Source organism: Hyla sarda, chromosome 1 (assembly GCF_029499605.1).
Source record: "Hyla sarda isolate aHylSar1 chromosome 1, aHylSar1.hap1, whole genome shotgun sequence".
Lineage (NCBI taxonomy): Eukaryota > Metazoa > Chordata > Amphibia > Anura > Hylidae > Hyla > Hyla sarda.
This window is the reverse complement of record NC_079189.1, coordinates 499,857,942-499,871,540: the sequence shown is the minus strand read 5'-3', so window position 1 is coordinate 499,871,540 and position 13,599 is coordinate 499,857,942. Positions and strand designations below refer to the sequence as shown.

At 37.9% G+C, this 13,599-nt stretch overlaps 1 protein-coding gene across 1 annotated transcript in view; it reads left to right on the top strand.

The window, feature by feature from the left end:
• SLC25A46 (solute carrier family 25 member 46) overlaps positions 1-13,599 on the top strand; it is a 62,426-nt gene that overhangs the window by 40,520 nt on the left and 8,307 nt on the right. The window contains exon 4 of the mRNA XM_056537483.1: positions 2,146-2,223. Within this exon, the coding sequence (XP_056393458.1) occupies positions 2,146-2,223 (78 nt within the window). The remainder of the gene's footprint in view (positions 1-2,145; positions 2,224-13,599) is intronic.

The window sequence follows — 13,599 nt, the reverse complement described above, 5'->3', positions numbered from 1 at the left end:
TATTTCGTCCAAAGATATTTTATCCCCTTTCCAAAGGATAGGGGATAAGATGTCTGATCGGGGGTCCCGCTGGGACACCCCGCAATCTCTGTGCAGCACCCGCATTCTATGCTGCACCTCCAGTCTCGGAAACCTCTGTGTGGCATGATGTCACTTCTCCATAGAATGCGGGTGTTACACGGAGATCGCAGGGGTCCCAGCGGCGGGCCCCCTGCGATCAGACATTTTATCCAGTATCCCCTTCACAAAATTCAGTCCAAAAAAAAAAAACTCCACACAAGGACCATTGATGAATTCCTCCCATTATGTTTAAAGCGCTCTTGTCATTTATATAAATCGTTTGACATGTTGTCCAGGCAGGCCAAAAGTTTCTATATGGCATCACCCACTGTGATCAGTTATAACCAGATCCCACTGATGTACTCCATAATGGACTGAGACCCGGTGTGATCAAGACTTTTAACATGTTTGAAGGAAAGCAATGCTTAAAGGTTATAACCCAGACTTGTCTATCTCCGACAGTGATTCAACTGTTATGAAGATTGGATTTCTCTCCTCTCCTGTCAATATGGAATGTATTAGTATAAAATAGGAATTTACATTGAAAAATATACTGAACTTGACAAAAAAATCTGAAGTCAAAAGATTAGTAATGTTAAAACCATAAACTACTTGGAGAATGCAAACATAGGAAGTTACACCATGCCTGCACAATAGGACTTAGCAAGAGTGTTTTACTTTTTTTTTTTTTTTTTTTTTTTTTTTTTTTTTTTTGTATAAAAGCATATTTTACCAAGAGGCTTGTAAGGTGGGATACCAAATGCTTCTCACTTAATAAAGGGAGGACTCCTGAAAACTTGTCTGTTCATAATACTGTTAGGCCAATAAAAAAGTATTACAAACGTGTCTTTAGATGCATATGTAGAGACATGATAAAATAAATATCGGGGATGTGTAAATCCTATCGCCCGGGACATGGTGCCCGGGACATGTAGTTCTGGGTGCCGGGCAGGTGAGTTTCTCATACATTTAGCCCTGCTTCAGGCAAGCAGGGCCGGACAGACTTCCCCCTCTTATTTTAAAACGGCGCTGAGGATGTATTGAGCAGGCTCCTGACTTGATCCCGCTCCATACTCTGCGGCCCCCAGCTGATTTCAGTTGCCGGGGGCCGCCGCTAATAGCCTGGCATGCGGTGATCGGCACGGCAGGCTATTATCCCTTTAGATCAACTTTGACAGCGGTGTCTAAAAGGATCTTATAACATACCCTGTGGTCTAGTGGGGTGGATCACCCCCCTGCAGAGCAATCGCAGGGGGGCGATCCACTGTGGAGGTAGCCCGAGGGCTTGCCTCTGCATCCATGGCTGTCCAGTCGATCTGCATTTGATTGAGCCTGCTTGAGCAGGCTCGACCAAATGAGCACAGATCAATGGAGTTCAATAGAACTGCATTGATCTATATGAGTAATCTAACGATTCCTCCTAAAAATCCACTAAGGGACTAATAAAGTGTATAAAAAAAAAAAAAAAAAAAAAAACCTTAATAAAAGGTTAAAAAAAAAAAACATTAACCCATTCCATATTAAAAGTTCACATCATCCCCCTTTTTCCATTTCCCATATAAAAAATATGTAAACATAATAAAAATAAAGGTATATGGCATTGGCGCGTGTGTAATTGTCCAAACTATTAAAATAGAACATTATATATCCCATATGGTCAGTGGTGTTAACAAAAAAAAACACGCAATTGCATTTTTTATGTTTATAAAATCATATCCCAGAAACAATTTAAGTAAAAAGTGTTCAAAGTCACAGAGTAACCATTCGTGGCTCTCCGCTGGGTTTTTAAAATTCTACAGTGCGGCTAAGTGTTTTTCATAGGACAATGCCGCCCGCTTCCCTGGCAAGAGCCGTCCCTCTTACTACTCCTCCCATCATGGAACAGACACTGTCAGTTAGTTTACCTTTTGCTCCACAGCCATGCTGCCTTCATACATCACACTGCTCCTCTCCCCTGCTCTGTAATGGTGTGTATTATATATCAAGATGGGTATACTATTTATTTACCTCAATTGATTCTATATTCTGTAAAAATAAATTTTTCCTAACAAGTATAAAAACATTTTTTTGTATGTTTATTTTTAGGTTAACTACCATGCAAGGAATTACCACTTGTCACCTTTTAGCATAGTGAATATTATGTATAATTTTACCAAGACTCAGGTATGTGCAGCACCTTTTTTAAATGTTATTTGTTTGCATCTTTTTTGTATTTATTTTATTTATCCACAGAGGATTTGGATTATCTGCTCTTGCGTCAAACATGTAATGTTAAGTAGCAGTATATTTTGTGAATATTTTATATATATTTTTTTTGTTCTGGTGTTTTTGTTACAGTCTGTATTATAGTCTATAACTGTGCAGAGCTGTAGATCTTATATTGCCACCCTTCTTCCTTGCATAGTGTAAGAAACTCAATGCTAGACTCCAGCTTTCTAGTACAGTTGTATTTAAAGTTATTTGGATTATTAGTTCATGAAGACTCACCGACACTTCCTACTGACAGAGGTTATGCTACAAGTGCAACAACAAAAATAGAAAAAAATGCAGCTTAGCTCACAACCCTTAATGGACGTAATTCATTCAGACAATGTCCAGTAGCATGATGGGGAACGCCGCATCCCGCAGATAAGGCGGCAAGGATAGATGGATTCCAGCTCTCCCAGGATAGTAAAAATTCTTAGCTTCATAATTTTAATGGATGTGCATTAAAATAGGACAAAACAAATAACGTGAAAAACAACAAAAACAAAACTGACGCGTTTCAAGCTAAAACATAACTCTTAATCATGGCGATGTGTACTTGGCAAGTGCCCGTTTATATAATGCAAGACACCATGAACAAACAGCAGAATGCCCCGGAAGGGATTGCCCCTACATGACGTAACATGACACCAAGCTGGGAACACACCAATATCTAACGGGACCAAACGGACCATATCGGACATATGACAGTGTATAGAAATAACAGGGAAGTCAAACTGCTCCCAATTAGCCAATTTGTGTAGTACAAAATAATGTTATTTCGTAAAGACTGTTTTGTCACCAACCATAGTGATATACTGGATGTAAACATAAATATGTACATACAAATGGCAAACATAATGGGGATGATTCACTAATGGTTTTGTCATCTTTACGGCTTATAAAAGGTGCAATTTTTTTGCGCAATCTGCTATTTTGAGCCTTTTCCAAATAGAAGATTTTATCAAAATTAACATTGGTATGCTATTTTCAAGTTTAAACAATGTAGTGGACATTATTTAGTAACTGCACCCTTTTTGAAAAAGCGCAAAAAAAACACTGCAAAGGTCTCAAAAACAACTCAAAAATAGACAATGTTAAACATGACCCAAAATAATGACATATTATTAATGACATATAATGTAAAACATTATTGAAGTGATTTTTAGAGGGATCAGGTGAGACGCTAAGCTTAAAATTTGATCTTTTTAGATCTCATTTCAAATGAATATATAATTTTTTTTAAATCCTCCTAAATCTCAAAATTAAAATTTTGTAGGTACTATTTTATTATCTGAATATTTATGTAGGTTTGCAATTCAATCATTTAGCTTCCTCACATGTGAACACTACCAAATATTACACATACCTAACAATTAAAATAACGAATTTTTGACAAATGTTCAATAATTGACAATAAGTGTGTTCTATTAAACTCTTGATGGTGGTTTTTATCCTTTTTTTTTTTTTACCATGGAAAGCACGCTTTCTGGTATAAGACCCATGATCTTGCATTTGGGAAGGTCCCTTAAGAGCATCATCAGCCATTATTGTCTATCTAGATTTTACACGACTATAAAAATATGAATTTAAAAACAAAATGTACAGTAATGAAATCAATTTAAAAGGTTAGCTAAAAGAAAAAAACAATTACACGTACTGGTATCAAAGTTATGGCTTTAGATTGAATGTAAAGCCGCACAGCGGGGAGCGCAGAATACAACCTGGATGGTGAAAGAAAGAAAGCTGGCGGGAAAATTACATCCCTCAGCTCTGTATGAGGTAAAAAAAAAATTGCACCAAATTCACTAAGGCCAGTGCGCCTTTTTGGTAAATGAGGCGCATGTCCGTCAAAATCAACACAAAAAAAGGGCACAAAAATTAACAGTTTACAACTTTAGTGAATCTCCCCACAAATTGTGTACCAAAAAGAGAGCAGCTGAATGTATAATTGCTATGAGAACGTAAAAATGTAATAGAGATTGAATAGAGTGCAAAGCTCTGCAGTTGTGTTTTTTTTTCTTCCTTTGTACATATATCTGGTTTATCATGCCATGTTTAACTAAGGGTGCTTTCAACCTTTGATCACTTCAGAGAGAAAAAACAAAGCTGTCAATATATTTACAGCAGCAAACTTACCTAAAGAGACTTTGGGTCCGGATCTTACTAGCCTTATGCAGGAATTAGAAGAGAACTTGGGAGATCAACTGAAAATATGGTGGGATTTAACTACCTTATATAATTATTTAGAACAGAGTATGATCCCAAGAGCACTACGACTTTTGAAAAAGCCCACATTGATTTATGGTGAGGAGTATTATGCAGAGTGGTATGAAGCTCTCTGACTGTTCTTTTTAGACTCATTCAAATCAATGTGAAACGGGAAGAAAAATGATTAACTGATACTCAAACTAAAATTGAGGTAATACAAGAGTCTCTGAAACCGTATCAAATTACAGAGGAATTCAACCTCCTGTATGAAAAAATGCTGACCAATATCAATAAACTGGAGGATTATATCATACAAATGAAAAAAGACAAATTTGCCAGAGATAAAGCGGACTATGCAAATAATGAAGTATATACTTGGAAAAGTAAAATAATTAGAAAATAGTCTATACTGAAAAAAATGCACAAGAAACGCAGGGATAATTTACAGGTCACTTTTTTTTATCTTCAGAGGTACACTCTATGACCTCAATTAGTGAAAGTTCAGACACAGAAATATTTCACCCCTCCACAACAGCCGGTTCTCAATCATCAAAAAACGGGGCAGGTGCAAAACCACATAGAAGGAACAAAAAGCCACCACAGAAATCAGGAAGAAAAAGAAAAGAAGAGGGGGCAACAAACACAAAAGAAAGAGAGAAAGAAACAACAACTGCGAGATATCCCAGACGACACAGATAAACACGGATGCTTTCACAGAAATAAATATTAGCTATAATACTTAGTGAAGAGGAATTACAGCTTCTTTCCAGGGGTCTAAATTTTGTGCCGGACAGATTTTTTGATGTTTATAAGACCCTATGGGACATCGATAAGTTCATCCGTTCCCTAACTGTGAAACAACATTTTTTTTCCAGGTAAAACTAATGATTTCTTGGACACTGTAACTACTGTACCGGATTTGAATAATAGAGGAGAAACTCAAATCCCTTTTTTACATTTACCTTTTAAGGGAGCAGGTTACCCTGATGAAACTGAGTGATTTACAGCATGATGATTTGGAGAGGGAGACACTGTCGTCTACTACAACAAGAATCAAATTGAATAATTAATATTTTTATCCTATACAGTCCAGATCTCCTTGCATGGACGCCTTTCAGCATGTGGTTGAGAGGGAACTTTTTGAGTTGGACAGACTCACCACTGTAGGTAGCTTGCCGTCCAATGCGACCACCAGAGAGCATAAAGCTGTAAAATAATTACAAGAATTTTCTGACATTATAATTAGGTCATCTGATAAAGGTGACTCGATTGTCGTGTTGGACCGTGAGCTATATTGCAAGCAGGTCTGGGACATGTTGGGTGACAGCACCACATATCGTAAATTATATTCTGATCCCACCTTGGACATACAAAATAGATTGAAACATATACTGAGTGAGGGTCAGGTTCTGGGTATTTTTTCACACAAAATGGAGGAGTCACTTTTTTTTTTTCAGATCCCGTTTGCCCCATTTTCCACTACCTTCTCAAAACACAGTCTCGGGTATGGGCTCAGTTAATGAGAAGCTTTCCATGTGGATGGACAGTCTCCTACAACCTTTAGTCACCAGAGTTCCCGGGTATATCCAAAACACCAAGGATCTTTTGGTGTCTTTTCAGGATTTCAAGTGGGAGCCACACATGATGTGGATGTCCAGTGACGTCCCATCTCTATTCAGTGGTATACCTCATGCTCGTGCCCTTATGGCACTGGAATACGATCTACACACTTACAGTAATTACAGTCCAGATCTTAAAAATTATATATTGGAGGTTACGTAATTTCTACTTACTAACAATTATTTTTCGTTTGATGGGTCTTTCCTCCTACAGGTCAGGGGTTGTCCGATGGGGGCCAAATTCTCGCCTTCATTGGCCAACCTCTATATGGCCCTGTGGAAGGAGAGACACATCCACACTACAGATAATCCTTTTCTCCGCATCGCGTGTTAAGGCCGCTATATAGATGATGTCCTCGCGGTGTGGCGGGGACCTTGTGATCACACCACCATCTTTTTTGTTTTTAGCAATACCTCAAAAATAACGTGGATAATTCAACTTTCACGTGTAATTTCCATTCTAATGAAATACATTTTTTGGATGTTTTTTTTTTCTTTCTGATCCTATTTTGGGCATGGTTCACACTAAATTATATAGGAAACCTTGCTTTGGGAATTCCCTATTGCATGTGAAGAGCGGACATGAGAAACATACAATACACACTCTGCCGAATTTGTCAGAGCAAGGAGATCATGTTCTAAGGAATCCTTTTACAAACAGAAATGTGAAATGATTAGATCGTGCCTCCTTAACAGAGGGTATCCCCCAGGTTTCATCGACCGTGCTGGGAATATAGTCAGCAAGAAAAATAGATCTGATTTTTTGTACAGTGGGAAAAAGCCTCAATAATTAAATGAAAAAATGTCTAAATCCCCGGTAGTTTTTTCTACCACTTGTTCACAACAATACAATCACGTTAAAAAATATTGTAAAAAAAGAATCTTCCTATTTTACATCAAGATTTTTTGAGGATGTTTTAACAAGATGAAAATAAAGCTTGCGACTCTTATTACATCCTGGCTGGAATCTGGAGTGCTGGTTTCCTCCCCTTGGGAATTACTTCCTGCAACAACCTTTTGTGGTCAACCATGTTTCTTTTGAACCATTATTGTATTCACTAGGAGAATTTTGTTCCGAAGTGATTTCGCTTTCCTAGCTACACATCTTATTCCAGGTTGAAGAATTGGTAAGAGTTGGTAAGTGTGTATGGATTAACATATGGAGTCAAAATTGATGCTAAAAGGTGAAGAAATGAAGAATGTTCTTCTTATGTAAACCATGGGAAGGGAAAGAGCATTCCTGTAGATATATTTCTCTAGTTTTAGAATCAGCAATTGCTTTGGCCCTTAGTATTATGTTGCTGGTGTAACCACGATTTTTCAAGCGTTTTGTGATATCTTGTGCAGTCTGGTCATAGGCTATGGATGTGGAAGATGCTCTCTCCTTGCTCTGATATATTCACAAATGGGTAAGTTACGTATGGTGTGATGGGGATGGCAACTTTGTGCATGCAGGATGTTATTACCTGAGGTTGGTTTGCGGTACAAAGATGAGGAAATAACACCTGTACTATCATTTTCTGTCAGTGTGACATCCAGAAAGTGGATGGATTGATTCTCCAACCAAAAATTCCCTACTAATTTGAAGTCATTATTGTTGATGAAGATTTGAAAGTCCTTGGCTTCGCATTCAGACCCGGTCCACACCAGGAAGAGAGAGTCTATATAGCGGCCGTACCAACCCACACAAGATCAGTGGGGGTTGGTGGCCGCATACAGACAGACCTCCTCCCAGTGAGACATATATGTTAGCCAGAGAAGGAGAACATTTGGCCCCCATACGGCAGCATGTAATCTGGAAAAAATAGGCTCCATTGAATGAAAAAAAAATATTTTTTTTAAGTACAAAATAAAGAACATCCACAATACACTGTTTTAATGTAACATAGTTACTATATTTTTGCATGTGGTATGCAGGTGCACAAAAAAGTTACATCACATGCCATCCATTTACTGTTTTCATGCCAGGTGATGGATTCTACAGCTTTAAGTAAAACTTTTGTGTCTCTGACATATCCAAGAGTGCGTGTCACCAAAGGCTGTAATAGGTCATCCAGCCATGCTCCAAGTCCTTCTAAAAGGCAGCCTATATCAGCTATGATTGGACGTAGTGGCGGAGGAAAAATCTGTGTGTCTTAGGAAGGCCATGGAATACCAGGCATTTAGGGTATTTTGGCAGTAGATATTCTTTTTGTTTAACATTCATAATGCCCCAATGGACGCCTTTATCAAGAAGAGCATTAAAATTTGTTCTGACAGATTTGGCAGGGTCAACAGGTATAGGTCTTTATGTAGATTCATCTTGTAATAATTGTAGAATAAGCTATTCATATAATATCAATAACCACAAGACCCCCCTTTTATCTGCCTGTCGTATGAGTACATTAGGATTAGAAGACAGATCCTTTAGAGCGTTTTTCTGTGCTTTATTTATCTAAATAAAGCACACAAAAATGCTCTAAAGGATCGGTCTTCTAATCTTAATGTACTCAAAATAATATTATATTATAACTATTATTTTGGTCTTTTTGCTGCTGAAGAAAGGGCTGCCACGCCTTGAAACGTGTCCAGCCTGTATTTTATAAAAATTCTAAATATATCTTATACCATTACCATTCATTATCAGTATACCTGATTAAAAACAACTGAGTTTGTGCGCCGCGGAGACATGAGTACTCTGCACATCCAACTTCTAGCGTCTACTGCCATAGACACTGCGCTCACCATTCATTATTCCGGAGTCTGCTGTACATGACCTGCAGTCCATCTAACCATTGGGGTGCACCCTAGCCACAAGACTGCTAACTACCACATGGTTATTTTTTGAATTATAGTGCTCCTTCAACCCTCTGCAGGACCTAACACCATTACGGGCATCCTTGGACTAGAAGTCCTTTGACAACATTGCACAGCAGCGGTGAGTGGGTATATTACCCATTACAACCCCTGAATTCTAAAGTCCAATGGTGAGATCATAATATACTCCATAAAGACTTTTTATCTACAAGTATTTTAATGAAAATAGAACTTTCTTGGCATTATACCACAGTGCCGTCACTTGTGTAAATATTCCAAATGAAATAGTCAATATTTAATCAAGGATACTGTGTGTTTATATAATATATAGTTTATATTATAGGACTGGACTGTAAGGGCCCTGCAGTCATTCAGTCTCCTATTGAATTGTATAATTGTTATACATTATTTGTGTTATATTAAATAAATTATATTTTAATTTACCACTATTTTAATTTATTACTTTAGAGGTCAGCTTTCTTGTATTTTATAAATTCTTTATTTTTTCCATTGTGGAAGAACCTTTTGTAATAGGTAAAGGGAACTGCACCCCCATTATTAGAATTTCTATGTACATATTTACGTTTCTATCCGATAAACTACAATGGTTGGTGACAAAACAGTCTGTACGTTATAACATTATTTTGTAATACACAAACTGGCTAATTGAGAGCTGTATGACTTCCCAGTTACTTCTATACACTGTCATATGGTCCGGTATTGTCCATTTGGCCCCATTAGAAATTGGTGTTTACCCATCCTGGGGTCATGTTACATCACTTGAGGGCAATCCCTTCCGGGCATTCTGCTGTTTGTTCATGATGTCTACACATCACCATGATTAAGAGCTATGTTTTAGCTTGAAATGCGTCAGCGTTTAGTTTTTTTTTTCTTGCTTTGTTTTTCACAATATTTTTGTCCTATATTAATGCACATCTGTTAAAATTATGAAGTTTTTAAATTGTTACTATCCTGGGAGAACTCAAATCCATCTATCCTTGCTTTCTTACAAGTGCAACAGATTAAAGTTGTATTCCATTCTCATGATTTATTAAATGAGAACTATGGCAAAAAATAAACTTATCTCCTATCCACAGGATAGGGGATAAGTAGCTGACGGGAGGGGACCCACGCGCTCGCTCCTTTCATTTCCATGTGAGTGCCGAAAAGTCCTGACTACAGCACTCAAGCATCATCAGCGCTCCTATAGAAATGAATGGAACACGTGCTGTCTACCAGAAGACGACACACGCTCCTCAGTGAGAGAGCCAGGGTCCCGCCTCGTAGACCGTGGGTGGTCCCAGCAGGCGGATCCCCCGTGATCAGCTACTTATCCCCTATCCTGTGGATAGGATATAAGTTAACTTTCACTAGAGTACTCCTTTAGGTTATCTGCAATATATTCTACAACTGTCTAAGAATATGTTTTTAGGAATATTATGCACTGGGTCCTGCAGTTGGGACAGTCTTTATAAATCAAACAAAGTAGATGCCCGCTCCCCTCCCAAAAACTCTGCACGGATCTGCCCAGACCAGGTGCGTGACTTAAGGAAACAATGGAAAGATGATCCAGCAGAGTAATGCAAATTCCAGCTTTATTAGGCATAAAAGCAGTACATCACACGTAAAATGGTGAAGGCAGATTCTGGCTGCATTTCGAACGGCAATCCGTTCTTTGTCACAGATAATACAACAATGCACATAGTCTCCTTATATAGGTAATCACAATTTGTAAAGTAAGAATTAAAATGAGTGATTAAAACCATGTGACCAAACACAGCAAGTCAAATAGAAGCCAATTCACACCAACTTGTTTCACAGAAAAAACAAAATATAGTGCTATAAGCCTAAAAAAAATTATCATAATGCAACAAAGGCTACTTTATGAAAGTGAGACAATGCAATGCCTTGCATCAATGGGACAACATGACATTTAGTAATGTAAGAACAACTCCTTGCGAATATTGAGACTGAAGGGCTCTACAGTGTTGAGGGTGAGTTGCCAGAAGGCTTCACAATTCAGGAGTCTTCTGTGCAAGTCACCCCCACGGGCATGTATATGGATTTTTTCTATTGCATATGCCACAAACTCTTCATGTGAACCACGGTGGATATTTAAAGTGGGAGGATGCAGCTGACAAGGTTCGTCTAGATGGATTACTAATGTCATTAAGATGTTCCAACATCCTGATTTAAAATTTTGTTTGGTGCATCCAACATATTTCAATGTACATATAGTCCATTCAATGACAGACTACATTGGTGGAACAACAACTGAGGAACTGATTGATCTTAAAGTTTGTCACCTCCTGCATTAACAAACAAATTGGTAGTTTTCACATATTTACAAGTGCGGCACGGATGTTTGCAACACTTGTAAAACCCCCTGCAACGCAACCAAGTTTCAGACGTGTGTGAACTGTTGCCAATACTACTTGAAGCCATATGATCCCCTAATGAACAGACTTTTTTTTCGACACTATTATGCAACCGTAAGATAAAATATGTGCCATGTCTCAGGACAATACTGCGGGCTCTGTTGAAGTGGGGAGAGTATGTTAAAGCTAACACTGTCTTTGCAATAGACTTTTATTGGGGGTATACTTGGAAATTAATCTTTTCTGTCCCGATTATTAACATAATGTTCCGCTGCTTCCAGTTTTTTGTAAGAATAGCCCTGTTCATGCAACCTATGTTTTAATTCTATATTCTGTTGTTTAAAAGAAGTGGAATTGTTTATTTTTAATCTTATCATTTCCCCCACTGGAATTGCCCTGGTGGTATTTTTTGGATGATTACTGTCAGCCCTTAATAATATATTACCAGAAATGGGTTTCCGATATGATTTGGACTGTACTGCACATCCGTGAATACCCACCAGGGTCAGGTCGAAAAAGGAAACGGTATCTCTATAAGTTTCAAGAGTAAACTTAAGATTAAATGTGTTGTCATTAATATATTTAGTAAAGTCTGGCACGGAAGACACATCAGACCAGATAAGTAGCATATCGTCGATGTATCTTCTGTACCAGACCACATCAGCAGAAAAGGGATTAGATTCAGATAATATATGCAACGATTCCCAATATGACATCATAAGATAAGCAAGTGACAGAAAATTATTATTTTCCAAGCATATCCCCAAATTAAATGTCTATTCCAAAGCCAGTGTTAGCTTTAACATATTCTCCCCAGCTCAACAGAGGGAACACAGTATTGTTCTGAGACGTCTACACTTTCTTAAACAGGGTCCTACATTGGCACATATTTTATCTGAAGGTTGCAGGATAGTGTCGAGAAAAGCCTGTTCATCAGGGGATCATATAGCTTCCAGTAGTATTGGCAACAGTTCACACACGTCTGAAGCTTGGTTGCATTGCCGGGGGTTTTACAAGTGTTGCAAACATCCGTGCCGCACTTGTAAATATGTGAAAACTACCAATTTGTTTGTTAATGCAGGAGGTGACAAAAACTTTTAAGATCAATCAGTTCCTCAGTTGTTGTTCCACCAATGTAGTCTGTCATTGAATGCACTATATGTACATTGAAATATGTTGGATGCACCAAACAAAATTTTAAACCAGGATTTTGAAACATCTTAATGACATTAGTAATCCATCTAGACGAACCTTGTCAGCTGCATCCTCCCACTTTAAATATCCACCGTGGTTCACATGAAGCGTTTGTGGCATATGCAATAGAAAAAATCCATATACATGCCCGTGGGGGTGACTTGCACAGAAGACTCCTGAATGGTGAAGCCTTTTGGCAATTCACCCTTAACACTGTAGAGCCTTTCGGTCTCAATATTCGCAAGGAGTTGTTCTTACATTACTAAATATCATGTTGTCCCATTGATGCAAGATTTTGTATTGTCTCACTTTCATAAAGTGGCATTTGTTTCATTATTATAATTTTTTTAGGCTTATAGCACTATATTTTGTTTTCTCTGTGAAACAAGCTTGGTGTGAATTGGTTTCTATATGTTTTCCGGCATATTGGCTGTTCATATGGAGAAGAGTGTTTTTGTTTGTACCTGCGATGATTGCCATTCCCTTTGGAGATCCCCAATCACACCAAGCAGTTTAATGTGTTCCAATTTGACTTGCTGTGTTTGGTCACATGGTTTTAATCACTCATTTTATTGCACCTGTGCATGTCTTACTTTACAAATTGTGGTTACCTATATAAGGAGACTATGTGCATTGTTGTGTTATCTGTGACAAAGAACGGATTGCCGTTCGAAAAGCGTCCAGAATCTGTCTTCACCATTTTACGTGTGATGTACTGCTTTTATGCCTAATAAAGCTGGAATTTGCATTACTCTGCTGTATCATCTTTCCATTGTTTCCGGTCTTTTATAAATCCCCTAATAAGATACATACACCCTGATATGAATGCTTTATGCCCTGCAATGTTTCTCTTCTAAACATGCATTTGTCTCTAGATGTATTTATGTTCATGTTTTACCTAATATGCATATTTATGTCTATTTTCTAAAGGTTAAAACGATGTTCAAACATGCAGCTTATCTATGCTGCGTAATGTAACAAGTTAGATTGCCTAAATATGCTGTGATATTTTCAGTATTTAAAAAGTACCTGTCACCAAATAAACTTTTCTAAACTAACTCAGACTATGTTTCCTAAGTACTCCCAAAACTCCTCCC